This window comes from Sminthopsis crassicaudata, chromosome 1, assembly GCF_048593235.1.
Source record: "Sminthopsis crassicaudata isolate SCR6 chromosome 1, ASM4859323v1, whole genome shotgun sequence".
Classification (NCBI taxonomy): Eukaryota; Metazoa; Chordata; class Mammalia; order Dasyuromorphia; family Dasyuridae; genus Sminthopsis; species Sminthopsis crassicaudata.
Window position 1 is genome coordinate 598896788 of NC_133617.1, and position 17539 is coordinate 598914326.

Here is a 17539-nt window from a genome sequence, read left to right on the forward strand (position 1 = left end):
TCATTAATTTATCTATCAAAAACAATAATTAAAAATATGTACCAGGCATTTTGATAGATGTTAATATCCAAAAAAAGGCAAAAAAATAATCCCTGCTCTAATTTTGGGGTGAGGAAAGAAAGGAAATATGCAAACAATTACATACAAAGTATATAGAGGATTAGTTGGAAATAATCAACAAAAGGAAGGAACTAGAATTAAAGAGGATTGGGAAAGGCTTTCCAGATTTTAGCTGGGCTCTGAAGCAAACTTAAGAAATCAAGAGGCAAAGATGAGGAGGGAGAGCATTTCAGCACAGGCAGGGTGTGGGGGGCTAGGGATGTGGCAGCCAGAAAAAAAGCCCAGAGCTTGGAGATGGAAGATCTTATTGGAATAAATAGCAGTGGAGGCCAGTGACTGAATTGCAGAATATTTGTGGAGAGGAAGATGAAATGTAAAGAAGGCTAGAAAGATGGATGGGTTATGAAGGACCGTGAAAATTAAACAGAGGATTTTATATTTGATTCTATAGGTGATAAGGAACCACTGAAGTTTATTGACAAGAGGTGAACGAGGGGTGATAGAGTCAGAACTGCTCTTTAGGAAAATCACTTTGGCAGCTGAATGGAGGGAGACTTGTGGCAATGGGACCAACCAGTGGACTATTGTAGTAGTCCAAGTCCTAGAATATGAGGACTTATACCAGGACAGTACCAGGATAGCAGAGGAGAAAAGGGAGAGTGTACAAGAATTGTTACAATGTTAAAAATGATGGACCTTGGCCACAAATTGGATATAGAGGGTGAGAAAGTAAGGAATTGAGGATGATACCTAAGTTGTTACCCTGGGAAACTGGAATGATGGTGATACCCTCAACACTAACAGAGAAGACAGAAAGATGGGAGGATTTGAGGCAAGGAAAGACGAGGATGTGTTGAGTTTAAAATGTCTATGGAATATGCAGTTTCATAAGCGGTTGGAGATGTGAAGTTGGGGATCAGCAGAAAAGTTAGAGGTAGAGGAGTAGATGTGAAATATGCATAAAGGAATTCTTAATTTTTCAATTCTTCAAGTCCTCTATTCATTTTCTAGAGTAGTAAATAAACAAGAAAAGTCAAAAGTCCAACAATATATGTTAGTATTCTTACAAGGTACTTATACACTTAGTTCACACCTTTAAAGGAGTTTATACCTTTAAAGGAGTTCACTCATTAGTCCACACATTAGACTCACACCTTTAGAGAGCATATAAAAGCTGGGAGGATTTTATTCCCATTTCAACCTTCTGCTGGCTGGAGGCTTTGGATTCAGAGGAAGCTAGATGCAGAAGCTGGAAGAGATGAAGGACTAGCAGCAAGAGCTCTTGGGAACCAAGGAGAGAGGAATGCCTACGGAAAGCTAGCCAAGCCCCAAGTGAAGGAGACAAGACTTGAAGGAGAAAATAAAGTATCTGGAGATAAGATTTGGAAAGAGACAGTAAAGGACTTTAACTTCTGGCTGGATTTGGGATTACTGAACTAAATTGAAACAAAGGCTACCTCCAGAAGCTTCCCAAGAAACCTCTCAGAGAACAATTACAATTTAGAGAAACAGAACATTACAAATATACATCACCAAAAAGTTTTCTTGCATCTTAAATAGCCATTCAAAATTTATTTTATTAGAAGCAAATTTTAAGACATAACCAAAACAGTTGCTCATATGTACATATTTTTAAAACATGCTGATATGTTTACTTTTTATACATTCTTTAGCATTTATATTTTTTTGAAAAGTCAGTGTATTTTAAGACATTAACAGTTAATTTCAGAATTTAGATAAAAGGTTTAATTTTTTATTGTAAAGTCATCATATAGTCACAGTTTTAAGTATATTGCAGAAACATAGCTTTGAGAGGAAATAGAGATATAATACTTTGGTCTTTATTGGGGACAGACATTTAATTCTATGAGTTGTAATTTAAATAGATTTAAATAATTTTTTTTAATCTTACAAAAGTGAGGAAATCTTTAAAAAATAAGAAAAGAATAACAGGTAATGAGAAACAAGCAATAAAAAGATGGGTTTGGTTATTTTCCTTTATAATTGGAAAAATAAATAAAGCAAAATTTAAAAGGACTGAATGTTGCAAAGACTCATCAGATCATATATTGAAAGCTGGAAGGAGCCCAGGACTCATTCTAGCCTCTTCACTTTACAGATGAAAAAACTGCCTGAAATGTCTTAAATCAGATACCTCAGAATAGCAGTTCTCAAACTATTGGTCCCCAAGCCTCATTATATTAAAAATTAAGGACCACCCCCCAAAGAATTTTTATTTAGTTTATATCTATTCATATTTGTCATGTTAAAAGTTAAAAGGTCTCAGCATTATTGTAAAAATAATTCTGATTTCAAAGGACTCCTTTGAAAAGGTCTTGGCAACCTGTTTATTCTCAGGGATACCAACACTAGATTTTGAGAACTACTTTCTTGGGGTCATCCTCAACATTTTGTTCTTACTTTATCTTAAAGAAGAATAAACATTTTTAGGAATGAAAGTCTGCAAAAAGACGAAGGCTTTTTAAATATGCCTACATTTTATTTTTCATCTTAATTCTTTTTTTTTCCCTGAGACAATTAGGGTTAAGTGACTTGCCTAGGGTCACACAGCCAAGATGTGTTAAGTGTCTGAGGTCAAATTTGAACTCAGGTCTCCTGACTTAAGGACTGGTGCTCAATCCATTTTGCCACCTATCTGCCCCCTTCACAGAGTATTTGCCTTTCAATAGAGCATCTTAGGAGTTTGAAAAATCTTCCAGATCCTAAGATCAATGATTTTTTAAAGAGAATGAATGAATGTGGGGCTAGGGAAGGAAGCTACCTCACTTTCCCTATTTCCTTTAATTGCTCAAATGGTACAAATATCCAATATAAAGATTAAAAAAAAACCTATATAAGAATAACAAAAAAATTGCACAGTGAAAAGAAAGGCGTTCATATCCTACATTGGATTCCTATGAGTTGTATGGTTCAGATAAATCACAAAATCTGTCTGCCTTAGTTTTCTCATCTGTAAAATGTGGATGATAATAGTGCCTACTTCCCAGGATTTTTATGAAGATCAAATTTAAAAAAAACCCTGTAAAACACTTCTCAAAACCCTTGGATGTTATATGTGTTACCTGTTATTAACCTGTGGGACTACTACCTGAAGGGAATGATCAGTTTTTCCTTTTATCCTTGTCCTTACCTGGGCTATTCTCGTAATAAGTAGTCAGTCATAGGTAATTTTTTCCCTCCTTGAAACCAGCTTTAAGTTCTTTCTTCTTTTGTTTATTTGTTTTAGAAGCAACTACCCTGATTTTCTCTGGATATTAATGTGTTTGAAACCAGAGAAGAATGATACAGTTTATTTCTGTGATTCCTTTTGTTTTCAGGATGTGGACTCTTTATATTTCTTTCCATGTGACCTGAGAACTTCTCACTTAATGGGGAAAAATTACCTTGACTCTTAAGTCATGAATTGGAGGTGCATTTTGCATAGACTACAGTATACTCCCTGAGATAAAGGTTTTTCTTTACTCCATACATAATAACCCTGCTCTGAGTCTTCTCAAAACATACCTGATTGAGGTTAAACTATATTAAGGGTCAAGATCAGAGATTGTTAACAAGGCAGAAATCTGGAAGTCATTTAATTCAAATTCTTTCTCAACACTCAACCCCAGAAATGGAAAAGGGCCATAAAGGTCACATAACCAAGTATTGGCAACACTAGGACTTCAAAAATACCAAGTCTCCTATTCTAAATCCAGTTTTGTTTTGTTTTGTTTTTTCATAAGAGTAAATGGTCTCATCATTACTCAGATTCATGTTATTGACATAATTTAGTTACCTGTGTGATCTTAAATGAGCCAGTTAACCTCTGTGGGCTGTTTCTTTATCTGCAAAGAGAAAAATATCTTCCTACATCCCAGCCTTCAGGTGAAGCTCTGCTGGATATAGTATTGAGTAGTACTATTTACTAATATTAGATTTCTTTGGGACCAGCAGAGGGCAGAAGCAGTCTGGCTGAATGACTGCTGCTCTCTGTTACTAGCTGAAGGATGTCCATTAGCTCAAGTACCAGTAGAGTAATGTCAGATGATTAGATCAGGAAAAATTTGGCTCTTTCACAAGCCAGAGCTGAAGAAACCAGAAAAGTTGTCCAGAAATAGGCCAACAAAATGAAATGAGAGCATGAGTGGGCTCAGGAATCGGTGATGATTGTTACCTTAGAAACAAGGTGAGACCAAACACTTGGAGAACAGCCTCTGAACCAGGCTGATGTAGCAAGAGAAGGGCACTATGGATAATTTTGAAGTATATCAAGTTAAATCAAGTAGTCAGAAAAAATTAGATTCTATCCACAATCATAGGACCAAGAGCACCTCATCTAAGATAGACCTCAGAGACCACCTCCATATTCCAATCTTGCCATTTTATGGAAAATGAGCTAATTTATCCTGTATAACCCTGGTAGTTAACTTATCCTTAGGAAATGATCTGTATATCAAAAGATATCTTTTTATATTTTATGTGGAACACTTGATGGGAATTGTTGTAATCAAAGCAATACTGACTCATAACAAATAATCACGATATCAATCAAAACCAGTTTTTAATATCTACTGTTTATGGGAGCCACTGTTTTGGAAACTATTTCATTTTGGTAGGTTGAACATATGTGATCTTTGTTTCTTTTGTAGTATTAAACAAATAAAATCATTTTACTCTCTAGACAGCCATTTCATCTATAAAACAGGATGGTAATAATTACATTATCTATTTACCTAATAAGGCTTTTGTTAGAAAATGATTTCAATATTTTAAATAAATTTGAGCTATAATTATTTTCCTAAATGTCAGATAATGCAATCTTCTTATCCCCTTTCCAATTATTAATCTCCTCAGCAGATAAATGAGATTTGCTCATCCTAGTCTTGGGAAATTATGGCTTTATTTACAGGCAGCTAGGCATAGATTGCTGGTTCTGGAGTCAAGAAGACTGGAGTTCAAATGCACCTCAGATACTCTGTGTGACCCTGAACAAGTCCCTTAACCTGTATCTGCCTCAGTTTAGTCATCTATAAAGTAGAGATAATAAAGATAATAATAGCACCTTCCCAAGGTCCAATTTTTAAAAGTGTAGTATTTAGCATAGTACCTGGCACATAGCAAGCACTTAGTAAATACTGTTTCCTTCTTCTTTCCTTTTCTTTCTTTTTTGTTTCTATCTTCTTCTTTTTTCTTTTTTCTTTCTTCTCTGTCTCTGCCCCCCCTCTCTTCCTCTCTTTCCTTTTCCCTCTTGCTCTCTCCCTTTCTCTCCCTTCTTTTCTTCTTCCCCTTCCCTTCTTCATTTCAATACCTATGGAATAATTTCATTATTTCTTTTGAAAGAAATTGGGTATTTGGGGACTAGAATGTAACTCCAGGGATGTTTACACAGCAACTGACAGAGTAAGTTTGTCTCTAGTTACTTCCTAGTTACACATAATAAAGAAAAGGGATAAATTGAGGCAATTTTTCTGGATGATCTACATAAAAACACCAGATTTAATTATCTGACTAATTTAGTTGAAAAGGCTTATGGACTTATTGGGAGGGAAGAGGGGAAACTGAATTATCTAAGTAAGTACTTCACTTCTCCAATTTGTATGATTACTTTTCCAATGGAAATACTCAGGGGATATCCTGTATATCCCTAAATTTTGTATGCATTCTTTAAAACAAATTATAGTAAAAAGAAAATAATTAGCTAATTTTAATTAATTATTAAATAAACAATATGAAGAATAAACTCTCTCAAAGCTTTAAACTTCCAAATTATTTACATTTTATTAAACGTATATGTGATAAATTTTAACAATACAGTAACACTTTTCTTTTACTCATTTTACTTCTAGTCTCTTTCCCATAGGTATATTTTTTGTTTTGTTTCTCATTTGCTTTTGTCATATAGTCACCCAGTTGCTGGAGTGTAGAATTTATACTCTGTCTGGAAGACTTACGTTCAAATTTTGCCTCAGACATTAGCTGTGTCCCCCTGGTCATATAAATTAACTTTTCTCAGCCTCAATTTTCCTCATCTGTAGAATGGGAATAATAATGGTAACTTTTCTCATAGGTTTGTTATGAGGCTCAAGAAGTTAGATGGTATAATGGACTGCTAGATAGACCAGGATTTAGAATATCTCAGGCACATCAGCTTTTGACTCTGAACAAGACCCATAATCTCTCTCTGCCTCAGTTTCCTCATCTGCAAAGTGGGGATTCTCATAATGTTACACATCAGTTATTTTGAGGATAAAGGGAAATAATATTTGTAAAGTATCTGGAAAACCTTAAAGTACTCTAAAAAATGCTATATTTATTGTTGTAATCATAGAAACAGGCAACATATAAATTGCTTTACAAACCTTGAAATAGTATATAAACTCAGCTTATGATAGACTATGTATATTTTAATTTTATTTCTTGACTGAATCACTTCAAACATTTACTAAGTACCTATACTTCTTTGTATTTTTTGTAATGGTCATTTTTTAGACTAAATAATATTATCATGTTAATACGTCACAATTTATGTGATTATTCTCTGGCCACTTGACAGATTATTTGTTCTCTGTTTTTCCTCTTCCAAATAAAGCAGAGATACTTTTATTCTCATCTCTTTATTTTTGTGTTTTGTGTTATTATTTTATTTAGATCCTATTGTTTCTTATCTTTTGGTATTATAATTAACTTCATTTTTAATTAGTGTAGTATTGCTACTATAGGTACTGGAACATTTCTATAAAAGTTAGCCTATAGTAACCTGGATAATATTGACATTTTTGCTATATTAATGACATTAATTTGCTTTTATATTCTGCTTTAAGATTGGCAAAGGGCTTTTTAAAATGTTAACGTCCTCACCACAACCTTGAAACATAGTTCCCATTATTATCCCCATTTAACAGATGAGGAAATTGAGACATACAGAGGTTGTGATTTTCTCCAAGGTTATAAAACTAGAGAGTGTTGGCTGTATTTGAATTCAGATCTCTCTAACTGTAGGACCAGAGCTCTCTGTCCTTTAAATTACCCAGCTACATTTATATCAATTCTACCTAGTCAGGGGCAGGCAGCTGGGTGGCATCATAGTGCACAGAGGCCAGAGACGGTCTGAAGTCAAGAAGATTCATCCTCCTGAGTTTAAATCTGGCCTCAGACACTTATTAGCAGTGTAACCTTGGTCAAGTCATTTAACCTGTTTGCCTCAATTTTCTCATCTGTAAAATAGACTGGAGAAGAAAATGGCAAACTACTCCAATAATTTTTTTTAAGAAAACTCCAAATAGGATTATGAAGAGTTGGACACATGTGAACAACAACACATTCATGGGCAGAATATAGCTTTCCAGTCATATTCTTCCATAATTTCTCCTCACAATTTCCTTAAAGTTGTCCTTCTAAAGATCTTGTGATATATAAGTAGATTCCCTACATTTCTAGATAAACTCCTTATCCTTTTTTTTCTATAAGGTTAAAATGAGTTTATTAATAAATGTTATTTTTCAATTTTATAAACTTGTTAAATAGATCATTTTTTATTTTTTATTTGTGTCTTTATTAAATAGACATATTGAATTTAATGATTAAGAATTAAGGTTTTGATTTTTATGATATTTATAATACTGTATAAGTACCACGCGCTAACCAATTACACCACTGGAGCTCCTATGATATTTATAATACTAAGGAAATGTTAAACTAAAAACTGGAACAAACATCTGTCATGGCAGGTCATTTGTAGAAGCTACCACCATCATTTTAGCTTGCTCCAAACAATCAGAGTCGTAACTGTTCTTTGATGTAGTTTTCTGACCTTTTCCTGATTTTCACTTTCTACATTTTTATTTTCAAGAATTTGTACCATTTCTCTTTTAACCAAGTTTGAGAGAGTTATTTCAGGTCATTCTAAGTTCTTTTCAAATTGTTCCTCAATGAGCTAAGGGGTTTAGTTATAGTGTGCATAATGTCACGTCTGTGAAATTTGCTGTAAAGAATAATTCCATTTGCATATTGATGTCAATCCTTGGAATCCCAAATCCTGGTAGCCAGATTGGGGGAGGGGGTGCAGAAGAGAGACAGGAATTCCCATGTAGATTTTTGAGATCCTTCTGATGGCCTTTGCAGAGTGTGGAAAGATCATGAAATATCTTTGGGACCAAGTGACCCTCCTTCCTCAACGTAGTATGTTGTGCAATTGAAATAAATCAGAAACCTTTCCCTTCCCCTTCCCTCTCGGAGGCATGTCAGGCTGATACCTTGCGCCAGCATCACCTGGCATGGTCTGGTTTAGGTTGCTGCAGCAACAGCACACACTAGGTAACATTCGCTGTAACAGCGGGTATGTGAGTCAGTTCAAAAATTTTAGTAGGTTTTTATTAGTCCATGATGCAGTCCCCAGTCATCTACAGTTACTAGCTCATCCACTGCTCACGAGTGGCAACTAGGAAGGCTCAATGCTAATCACTTCCAATACTTAGATGTGCCCTGGCCTTATGGGTGCTCCCACCCAGCTCCAGCAGCACCCCTTGTTTGTCAGTATCAAGAATAACTGGAGCTATTGGTAGAGAAGAATATGGGACCAAGAAATTGGCTTGGATAATGCCCGTGTCGCCTGATACTTTGTATGTCCGTTCCTCCACCTGATTGATACATTGTATTGGAATTGTTTGGATTCTTGCAGAAATTTCAGTCTTTCATGGAGGTATGGGGCAGCTAGACAATTATTTTAATGTGTTCCGTATATATAAAAATTAATGTCCTTTGTCCACATTTCAATTGCACCATACACCGTCTAGGGAAGACAGATGCTAAAGAAATGAGATGATGTTATTATACTAAGAAGAACAATTAGAACTTGTGGTTCATGTTGTAAAAGAGCCAGTGGCATTGTTAATGTTTAATATGAATTTGGTTTATTTTTCAGACATGGAGATGACTTGATCGTGACTCCATTTGCTCAGGTAAGCACAACTTTCATGAGAATTTTGTCCATGATTTGATTTCTTAAGAACCTAGAAGTAAAATTTGAGGCTCAAACTGAGATGGGAGAAATTGAAGAAGGAATGTTTGTTTTTAAATATGGATTTGATTTGGTGGCTAGTTCAGATAACTAAAAGGAATGAAAAAAGGAACCTAATAATGGCATTTATCTGCATCTTAAGATTTTTAATTAATTTTTTTTGTGTAAACCAAGATGCTGGTTGTGGAAATTTCCTCCACCAATGCAGATGGATGCCTCTTCCAAAATCTGTCATCTTAAAGAGTGGCTGAGGGGTATAGTAAAGTTATACCACTTGTCTGTGGTCTCATAGCTAGTACAAAAGGTAGGACGTGAATTTATTTTGTTTATTCAAAAAACCATCCTTTACTCACTAGACCATACTGTACCTCTCTCTCTCCATCTCTGTCTTTCTCTGTCTCTCTCTGTGTATATATGTATATACACATACACACACAGATATATGTACATATACACATAAAATATATGTATAAACAGATGAAGATATTAATATATATATTTAAAATCAGAATAATCCAGATACATTAAATTGACCTAAAATTGTCTAAAAATGAATATGGAAATATATTTATAAGAATTGTATGTTTAATTGGATTGCTTGCTGTTTTGTGGAGGAGAGAGAAGAAGAGAGGGAGAAAATTTTGAAATATAAGGTTTTGCAAAGGTCAGTGTTGAACTTTATCTTTACATGTATGTGGAAAAAAATAAAATATTGTTTAAAAGAATTTTAAAATTTCAAGGAATCTAAAAAAATAAAATTGTCTTTAAAAAGCATATGAGGTTTTTCTAACACAAGATGGTATTTAATGACATGTTCACTTAAGACCAAAAAAAAAAAAAAAAAAAAAAGAAAGAAAAAAAGAGAGGGGATAGATATAGACCGGTTGAGGATACTGGTTAATGATAATCATTAATAATCCCTGGAATACAAGTCATCAATTTCTAAATCCACTAAACAGAGAATAAAACACATTGATTTCAAATGGATTTTAATCTTTCCTGATTTGTGGCATAACTAGCATAAAGGAGATCAACACTTCAACTAGAATCATCTTAACAACTATAGGTAGAAAGGACCTTGGAGATTAATTCATGAGAAAACTCATGGCCACTGATATAATGTAATTTATAGCTAATTTAGTAGTAAACCTGTGCCTTGAATCCAGGTGTGTTGAATCTCTGTCATTTATTCTTTCAACCATACCAGGCAGAATCTGATAAGCATTTGACTTAACTAAAAGCTTCATTTCTAGTTTGAAAATAAAGCAATTTGTTTTGCTAATCCTTCAGAGATTATTATTATTCAACCCAAAAGCTTTGTTCCTCCAAAATGTCATTCTCACAGTATCATAAGTTTAGAGCTGAAGCATAGATTTAGGGTCCATCAAATTTATGTCCTCCTTTTACATATGAGGCATAAATTGGTTTAGTAACTTGCTTAGGTCTTACAAATAATAAGTATTTAAGGTGAGATTTGAATCTAAATCTTCCTCTCTTTAAATTCAGTGCCCAACCTGCTACCTTATGTTGCCTTTTTTTGTCCTTAATTATTTCTAATTAAGTCCCAAATATCTCAGATTAGAGGAAAGATATGTGGTACCTTCTGTTTTCCTATGATGCTCAAGTATATTTTAAATCTGGTGTAAAGTCAATATTACTTAAATGTTAAATATAGTTGAAGAATCTTTTTGAAGACCTGTGTAGCACTATGTTTCACTGTTGAAAAGAAAGTTCACAGTTTTGTGATTTGATAACACCACTATTTGGTCATGTCCTAAATTTATAGTGATTTCTAGACAATGTTCTCTCCCCCATTTATTATGTCTTTGATAGTCAAGCTTTCAGGGTGTGGGGTGGGAAGGGTGGGAAAAGCTGATAGCATCAGGCATGGAGGTATGAAGAAATATGTAAATCTTCAGTTATGATCATTCCATTTTCATTGTACTCAATCAAGCTAACTTATGCTAAATGATAAAAAGATATTTAAGTATACAAAAATTTGTAAGCTTATCAATATGAATATTCCCTCAAATGTTGCATATCAAAACTGACACTTTCTCATCTTGAATATTTCTTGTTCCCATGCTTCCCATATATCTATCCATCTTGATAGAAATCCCCTGTCAACATTCTCTGAGCTAGTAGTAAAACCTTGATTTGTTCATTTGTTCCTTGCTCTTTTCATAGGGCCAACACTGCTCTCCAATACCTCCTGACAATCGTAAATAAAGGATACATTATTAAAATGGAGGATGAAATAAAAAAGACTTCTCTTTGAAACTAAGATAATGAACATATAAGCTTAGCATGTACAAATAAAGCAAATCTGACTCTACTTCTTAATGAGTCAATAAATACTTATTAAGGGCCTATTATGTGCCAAACACTGTGCTAAAGGATGGGGATGTAAAAAAAGAAAATAGTCAAAAGCTAGTCCTTGCTTTCAAGGAGCTCACAGTCAATGAAAGAGACAGTGAGCTAACTTGAATTTTATTTTTAATTAACAAGTACTTCACCTTCCCACCTCTCAAAACAAAAAAGAAAGAAAAAGCAAACTCTTATAAAGGTATGCATAATCAAGCAAAAAACATTTCTCACATAAGGAGTGCCACGTCCAATAAGGAATGCCTCATTTTTCTCTGAGACCATCACAGGTGGTGATAAGAAGGTGAATAACATGTTAGATGTGGCTGCCAGTTGTGGTTAGCATGTATACAGATAAAACAGGTATAATTCTAGCTGTGATCTTATAGTCTGAGGTTAGTGGTGTTTATAAAGTGCCTGAGTCATTAGACACTTTTACCAAGAGTGATTAATTGAAATCCTTCTACCTTCAAGGAACTTTCAGACCAGTACCAAATATAGTAGTCACGCAAACAAATTATTTGCTTCTATATTAATGAACATTTCCCAGTTAGTTTTGGCCACATCTAACCTAACTGAATTTGTGAATGTTAGAAAAACTATCCAATCACAGGTAAGTTATTCAGAGAGATTTCTAGTCCCTGAGCCAGGCAGCAGAAATTCTCCACCATTATCTCTAATACTATCACCTTGCTTACTATCCATTGTAAAGAAATCACAGACAAGAATCTTTTAAATCCATCTTATATTTATTTTCTCGCTGAAAAGTTCCATTTGTAAAATACATTTGCTTTATAATCATTAAGTTTAGGTACAGCATCAAATGTGTTCCTCTTCTAAATATTTCTGAACATATGAAGAATAATAAAATCAATGTTGGAAGAACATATGAAGTCATGTAGATCCACATGAAGCCCACAAAATTCTCATATGCAGAAACTAGATTAAACTGTAATTGAAAAATATTTAATAAAATATATAAAAACATATTCTAAGACAGATATTCTGCGTGTGTGTGTGTGTGTGTGTGTGTGTGTGTGTGTGTGTGTGTGTGTTTAAGGCAGTGTTTGGCCTGGAAAGGATCTGTTTCTGTTTGATTTTGGTATCCTTGATCAAGCATGATATAAATGTGAGATGGTATTATTACCATTATTTCTGAAGAGGACCAAAGTACATGCTGTAAACACTCCAGGTAGATGAAGACACAGAGAAAAAATTGTAGAGCCTTTGGTAGTAATTTGGAGATTCAGTAGGATGCAGTTTTTAGAATGCTAGACTTGAAGTTTAGGAAAACAGTTTAAATCCTATATGTAACATTTATTTAACTGTGTTCTCACAGGCAAGTTACTTAATCACTTTTGGCCTTATTATTCTCTTTTTTAAAATGGTGATAATATTTCTGGTACCTATTCCACAGAGTTGTGTATTAAGACACATATGTAAGTACTATGTATTTATTATTATCAAACTCTTTAAACAGCAGTCAAGGTCAGGAAAAACTTTCCAATATTTAAACATAATTCCTCCTTTCTTCCCTTCTTTGTTTCTCTAAGTATCTCCCATGTAAACTCAAAATCAACTTAAACCTTAGAAAAATTGACAACATCCCATCAAATATTTAGCTGATTCCTTTTTTGAAATATTCTCCTGTTGCTACTGATAGAAACCTTTTAGCAGGTAATTCCCTGGGCAGGAGAATCTAAGTGTCATTCAGAGAAATCCCACAGCTATGCTACTTACTTTGAAATTGGCATTTTCCCTTCAGAAGTATGATAATAAGTTGGCTGGGCATCAAGGAGAAGCCCTCGGGAGACACAAAGCTGATGAAAATGCAAGAAAAGCCTCTTTGTACTTGGCAACCCTTGGTCTCGGCAGCCCTGTTGTTACAGTCTGACTATCTTGTATTTATTTTTCATTTCAAATCATAAAACTCTTTGGGGAATCATGGAGCTAAACAAACAAACAAATAAATAAATCAGAACTACAAATAAACACTCCATCAGTTCTTTAGAGTTCCTATCTGGGAACTTGCAATGTCAAATGAAATTGAGCCTTTGATCAAGGAAGGTAGAATGGGAATACACACACTTTTTAAAATTAATGCAAAGCCCTTAAATTATTTAACGAAAGAAGACTTAAACATATAGGGTTTTGATTTTTTTTTTTTTTGGACATCCTTTGAATTCATTGGTGTAGGGAATTCCCAGGAAAGGAACTTTCTTCTGTTAATAGAAGTCTGTGTGCATCATTGTTTTTAAAGTGTTGCCTGGTACTTTGAGAATATAAGAATTGTGTGATGGTCATAGAACTAGTTTGTTTCAGAGACAGAACTTGGAAAATAGAATATAGATAATTGACCAAATAACTCTGCCCTTTGCATTGTTGGGATAAGAGTTTTGAGAACTTCATAAGTTCACAGAAATAATTTGGCATTAATTAAAATAGTTTAATATAGCCAAAACAAACAAAGAAACAATTAGTTGTCACCTTATGCTTCCAATTAAATAGAAATATCCAAGGCAGCTAGATGACTCCATAGTGCTCAGAATGTGGAGCCTGAAGTAAAAAACAAACAAACAAACAAACAAAAAAACCTCATCTTCTTGAGTTCAAATCTGATGTCAGCTACTTACTAGCTGGGTGACTTTGGGCAGATCATTCAACCCCTTTTGATTCAATTTCCTCATCTATAAAATGATTTGGAAAGGGAAATGGCCAACAACAACAATATCTTTACCAAGAAAACTCTAAAAGGGGGTCATGAAGAGTCAGACACAACTGAAAATGACTAAACTGAACCCAGATAGATCATGAAAGAAGGACCTAACAAGAATCAGCCTGTTTCTGACCATAGGCACTTTAGGATAATGGAAAATGCAGTGGGTCTCAATCAGAGGATCTGTTTTCAGATCTTAATAAGACTGTGTGATCACTGAGGTTCTTTCTAGCTCTAAGAGCTGTGATGTTTACTGAAGTTGTGACTTCCATATTTTAAGGTTTTAAGATACATTAATAATTCAGTTAAAGTAGAATTACAGAATTATCAATTTACAAAGTAAAAGAATGTGTAATTGAGACTCTATTGAGTCTAATTTCATCAATTAAAAGATGAGGAATATGAGACATAGAGAGCTTAAATGATTTGACCAGTGTCTCCTAGGACATTAATGTCTTATAAAGGATGTAAACTCAGGCCTTTCTTACTCTTAATTCCAGTGCCTTATCCAAGAATATCTTTCCTCCCAATACCTAAGTCTCCTAAATAGCTTTCTCATATGTGTCTATATAATAGAATTTGTTCCTAATCAGAGATGTCCTCCCCTTAATAATTAGCACTATTTCCACATTTTGCATTTGTTTGAGGATAGGAAAGGAAATGAACTCTTTCAAAAAGCATCCTTGGCTTCTCCAATCCATTTCTATTATGTTTACAATGTGTGATTGGAAGCCATCTAGTGGCAGAGAGTTGAAATTGTCCAAAAAGTACATGTACAAAGTTTCTGATAACTCATTTCTTTAAGTAAGTCCTAAAATGTGGTGGAGGTGGAAAGAAGGTTGGGGGTGACCCAGCTTCAAACTACTAACTTTAGAGAGGAGGAAACAGAGATTAAGAGAGTTTATGTATCTTGCCTAAGACCATACAAGTAATTGGTCATGGGATATTTCTAAGGTCACAGACAATAAATTGTAAAGTTTTGATCTGAACCCTGCTTCCCTGATCCCAAATCTAATTTACCATTCTACATATGGTTTTAAAATAAGAGCTGCAATGGCATAATTTTTCTTTATCAATACATTTTTAAAGATTTGCAGTCAGATTTCTATCATGTTCTTTATATTATTAATTTGCCTTTCTAAGTTAATTACTAAAATAATTCTACTTTTCATAATAATAACAATAGGTGACATTCATATAATACTTTAAAGTTTATATATCATTGTACCAATATGTCATTTAATCCTCAAAATTTCCTGGTGAGGTAGGTGCTATTCATATCCCCATTTAATAAATAAAAAAAAATCTTTGGAAGACAGATTAAGTGGCTTGCTTTAGGTTCAGTCAGACAGTAAATATCTGTAGATAGAATTGTACCTAGACTTTCCTAACTTAAAACTCAATTTTTTAATCTATTGTGCCACTGGGATTTTAAAAAATATCTTAGAATTATTTAATTGTTCAGTGGAACCTGTCTGTTTTCTCTCTCTCTTTTTTTTTTTTAATAGGGAATTTATTTTAGTTACTGTCATTATTAAATCAAATTTTGCATCTAAAAGAGGTTTTAAATTATATCTGTTAAATGATTATAGTATTTAATGATTCCCTGTGGGAATGTAAGCCATCATAAGCAGAACCTCTATGACTCTGTGAGTATCTCTTTCCTACTGCGTTTGTGAACTTCATTATTCTCAGAACATTGAAAACTCCTTGGAAAGGAGTGATGGAAAGAAAAGAGCTTTAATTTTTTTGACTTCATTTTCCTTAAGGAAAAGTTGAGTGATCCCTTTTGGTGAGTAGCCATTAAACACTTAAGGAAAATAGAGGGGAGAAATTGTCATGCGTTTGTTCTAGAGATCCTTTCAAGAGGAAGGAAAGATCTTGTCTAGTCACAGGCAAAGGGCAAATGATTCCCAACATCAGAAGCTCAATGTTATTTGAAATAAACTATAGGAACCCAAATCTAGCTGGATTTTTTCCTGTTCTTTCTCAAAAATAAGGGATATATAAACAATCACTTGCCGTGGTCCTATAATTTCTACTCATAAAGGACTCATTTGCAATCTGTTTCAAGTCTTGTCTTTTTTTCCCCAACAGCAATTCTTACATCCATTCATTTTTATTTACTCAAATAATTACCACTCAAGACCAAGACTTCATGACCTTTGGTCTGGACTATGGCAATAGTCCTACTAATTGTTCTACCCAAATCAAGTTTTTTTTTTCATGTCCAATCCATTCTCCATTCAGATGCCAAACTATTTTTTTTAAAGTACAAATTTGACATCATTCCCATCACTCTAGCTATAAAGCACAATTGCAAATGTGAAATCTTACTATTTTAGTATTTATCCAATTATAAGTTCCCTTAGCAGTTATTTGCTAGTCAGCCATTATATGTATATCAAAACAATAATATTTGCCTAGAAAATGGATATACAGATTGGTATGTTGGTTATATTCCGAATTCTTCACTGGCATCCTTGATAAAATACATACTTTATATAGAATAAGTTACAGCATTATTTTTACAACAGCAAAGGCTTCATATCCAAGAAGAGCAATTATCAATCAATAAACATTTATTAAACACCTGTTATATACTAGGCACTGTGCTAAGTTCCAGGGGTAGAAGAAAGGTAAAACATAGTCCTTGCTCTCAAGGAGCTCACAGTCTAATAGGAAGACAACATGCAGATAACTATTTCCAAGCAAGCCATTTACAAGATAAATTGTAAATAATCAATGTGGGAAAGCACTAGAATTTAGAGGGGGAAGGGACAGGCTTCCTTTGGAAGTTGAGACTTTAACTGGGATTTAAAGAAAGCCAGGGGGCAGAGATGAGGCTGGAGTGTATTTTGGACATAGGTGCTGGCCATTGAAAATGCATAGGGTCAAAACATGGAGTATCTTGTGTAAGGAACAAGGAGGTCAGGATCACTAAATTGTAGAAGATGTGTGTGTGTGAGAACAAATTATAACGAGACTGGAATAATAGGGAGGGACCATGTTATGTAGGACTTTGAACACCAAGTGGATAATTTTATATTTGATCTTGAAGGTGAGAGGGAGCCATGGGACTTAATTGAGCAAAAGGGGTGATAGTCAGATCTATACTTTAGAATGTCAGAAAGTGACTAATTATCTTAATTATCTCTTATAAGCTAAATTCTGAGAAATGCAATGCACCTATTTGTTCAATAAATAATATTTGCTAAGCATTTACCATATAGAAGACATTATACTAAATCCTAGGGATATCATGAGGGGAAAATAGCAGTCCTTGCACTTAATAGAGCTTACAACTTCTTGAAGAGGATGACATGCAAAAATAAGCAAAATATAAGGTAGACTATAATGATGGAAGGAACAATTTACATAGA

General features: G+C 34.0%; 1 protein-coding gene across 15 annotated transcripts in view; it reads left to right on the forward strand.

Annotated features, from left to right (window-relative positions):
* Positions 1-17539, forward strand: part of PDE4D (phosphodiesterase 4D) — a 1915283-nt gene that overhangs the window by 1705291 nt on the left and 192453 nt on the right. For all 15 annotated transcript variants that reach the window (XM_074282453.1, XM_074282452.1, XM_074282451.1 and 12 more), the window contains one exon: positions 8981-9017. In XM_074282453.1, coding sequence (XP_074138554.1) covers positions 8981-9017 — 37 coding nt within the window. The remainder of the gene's footprint in view (positions 1-8980; positions 9018-17539) is intronic.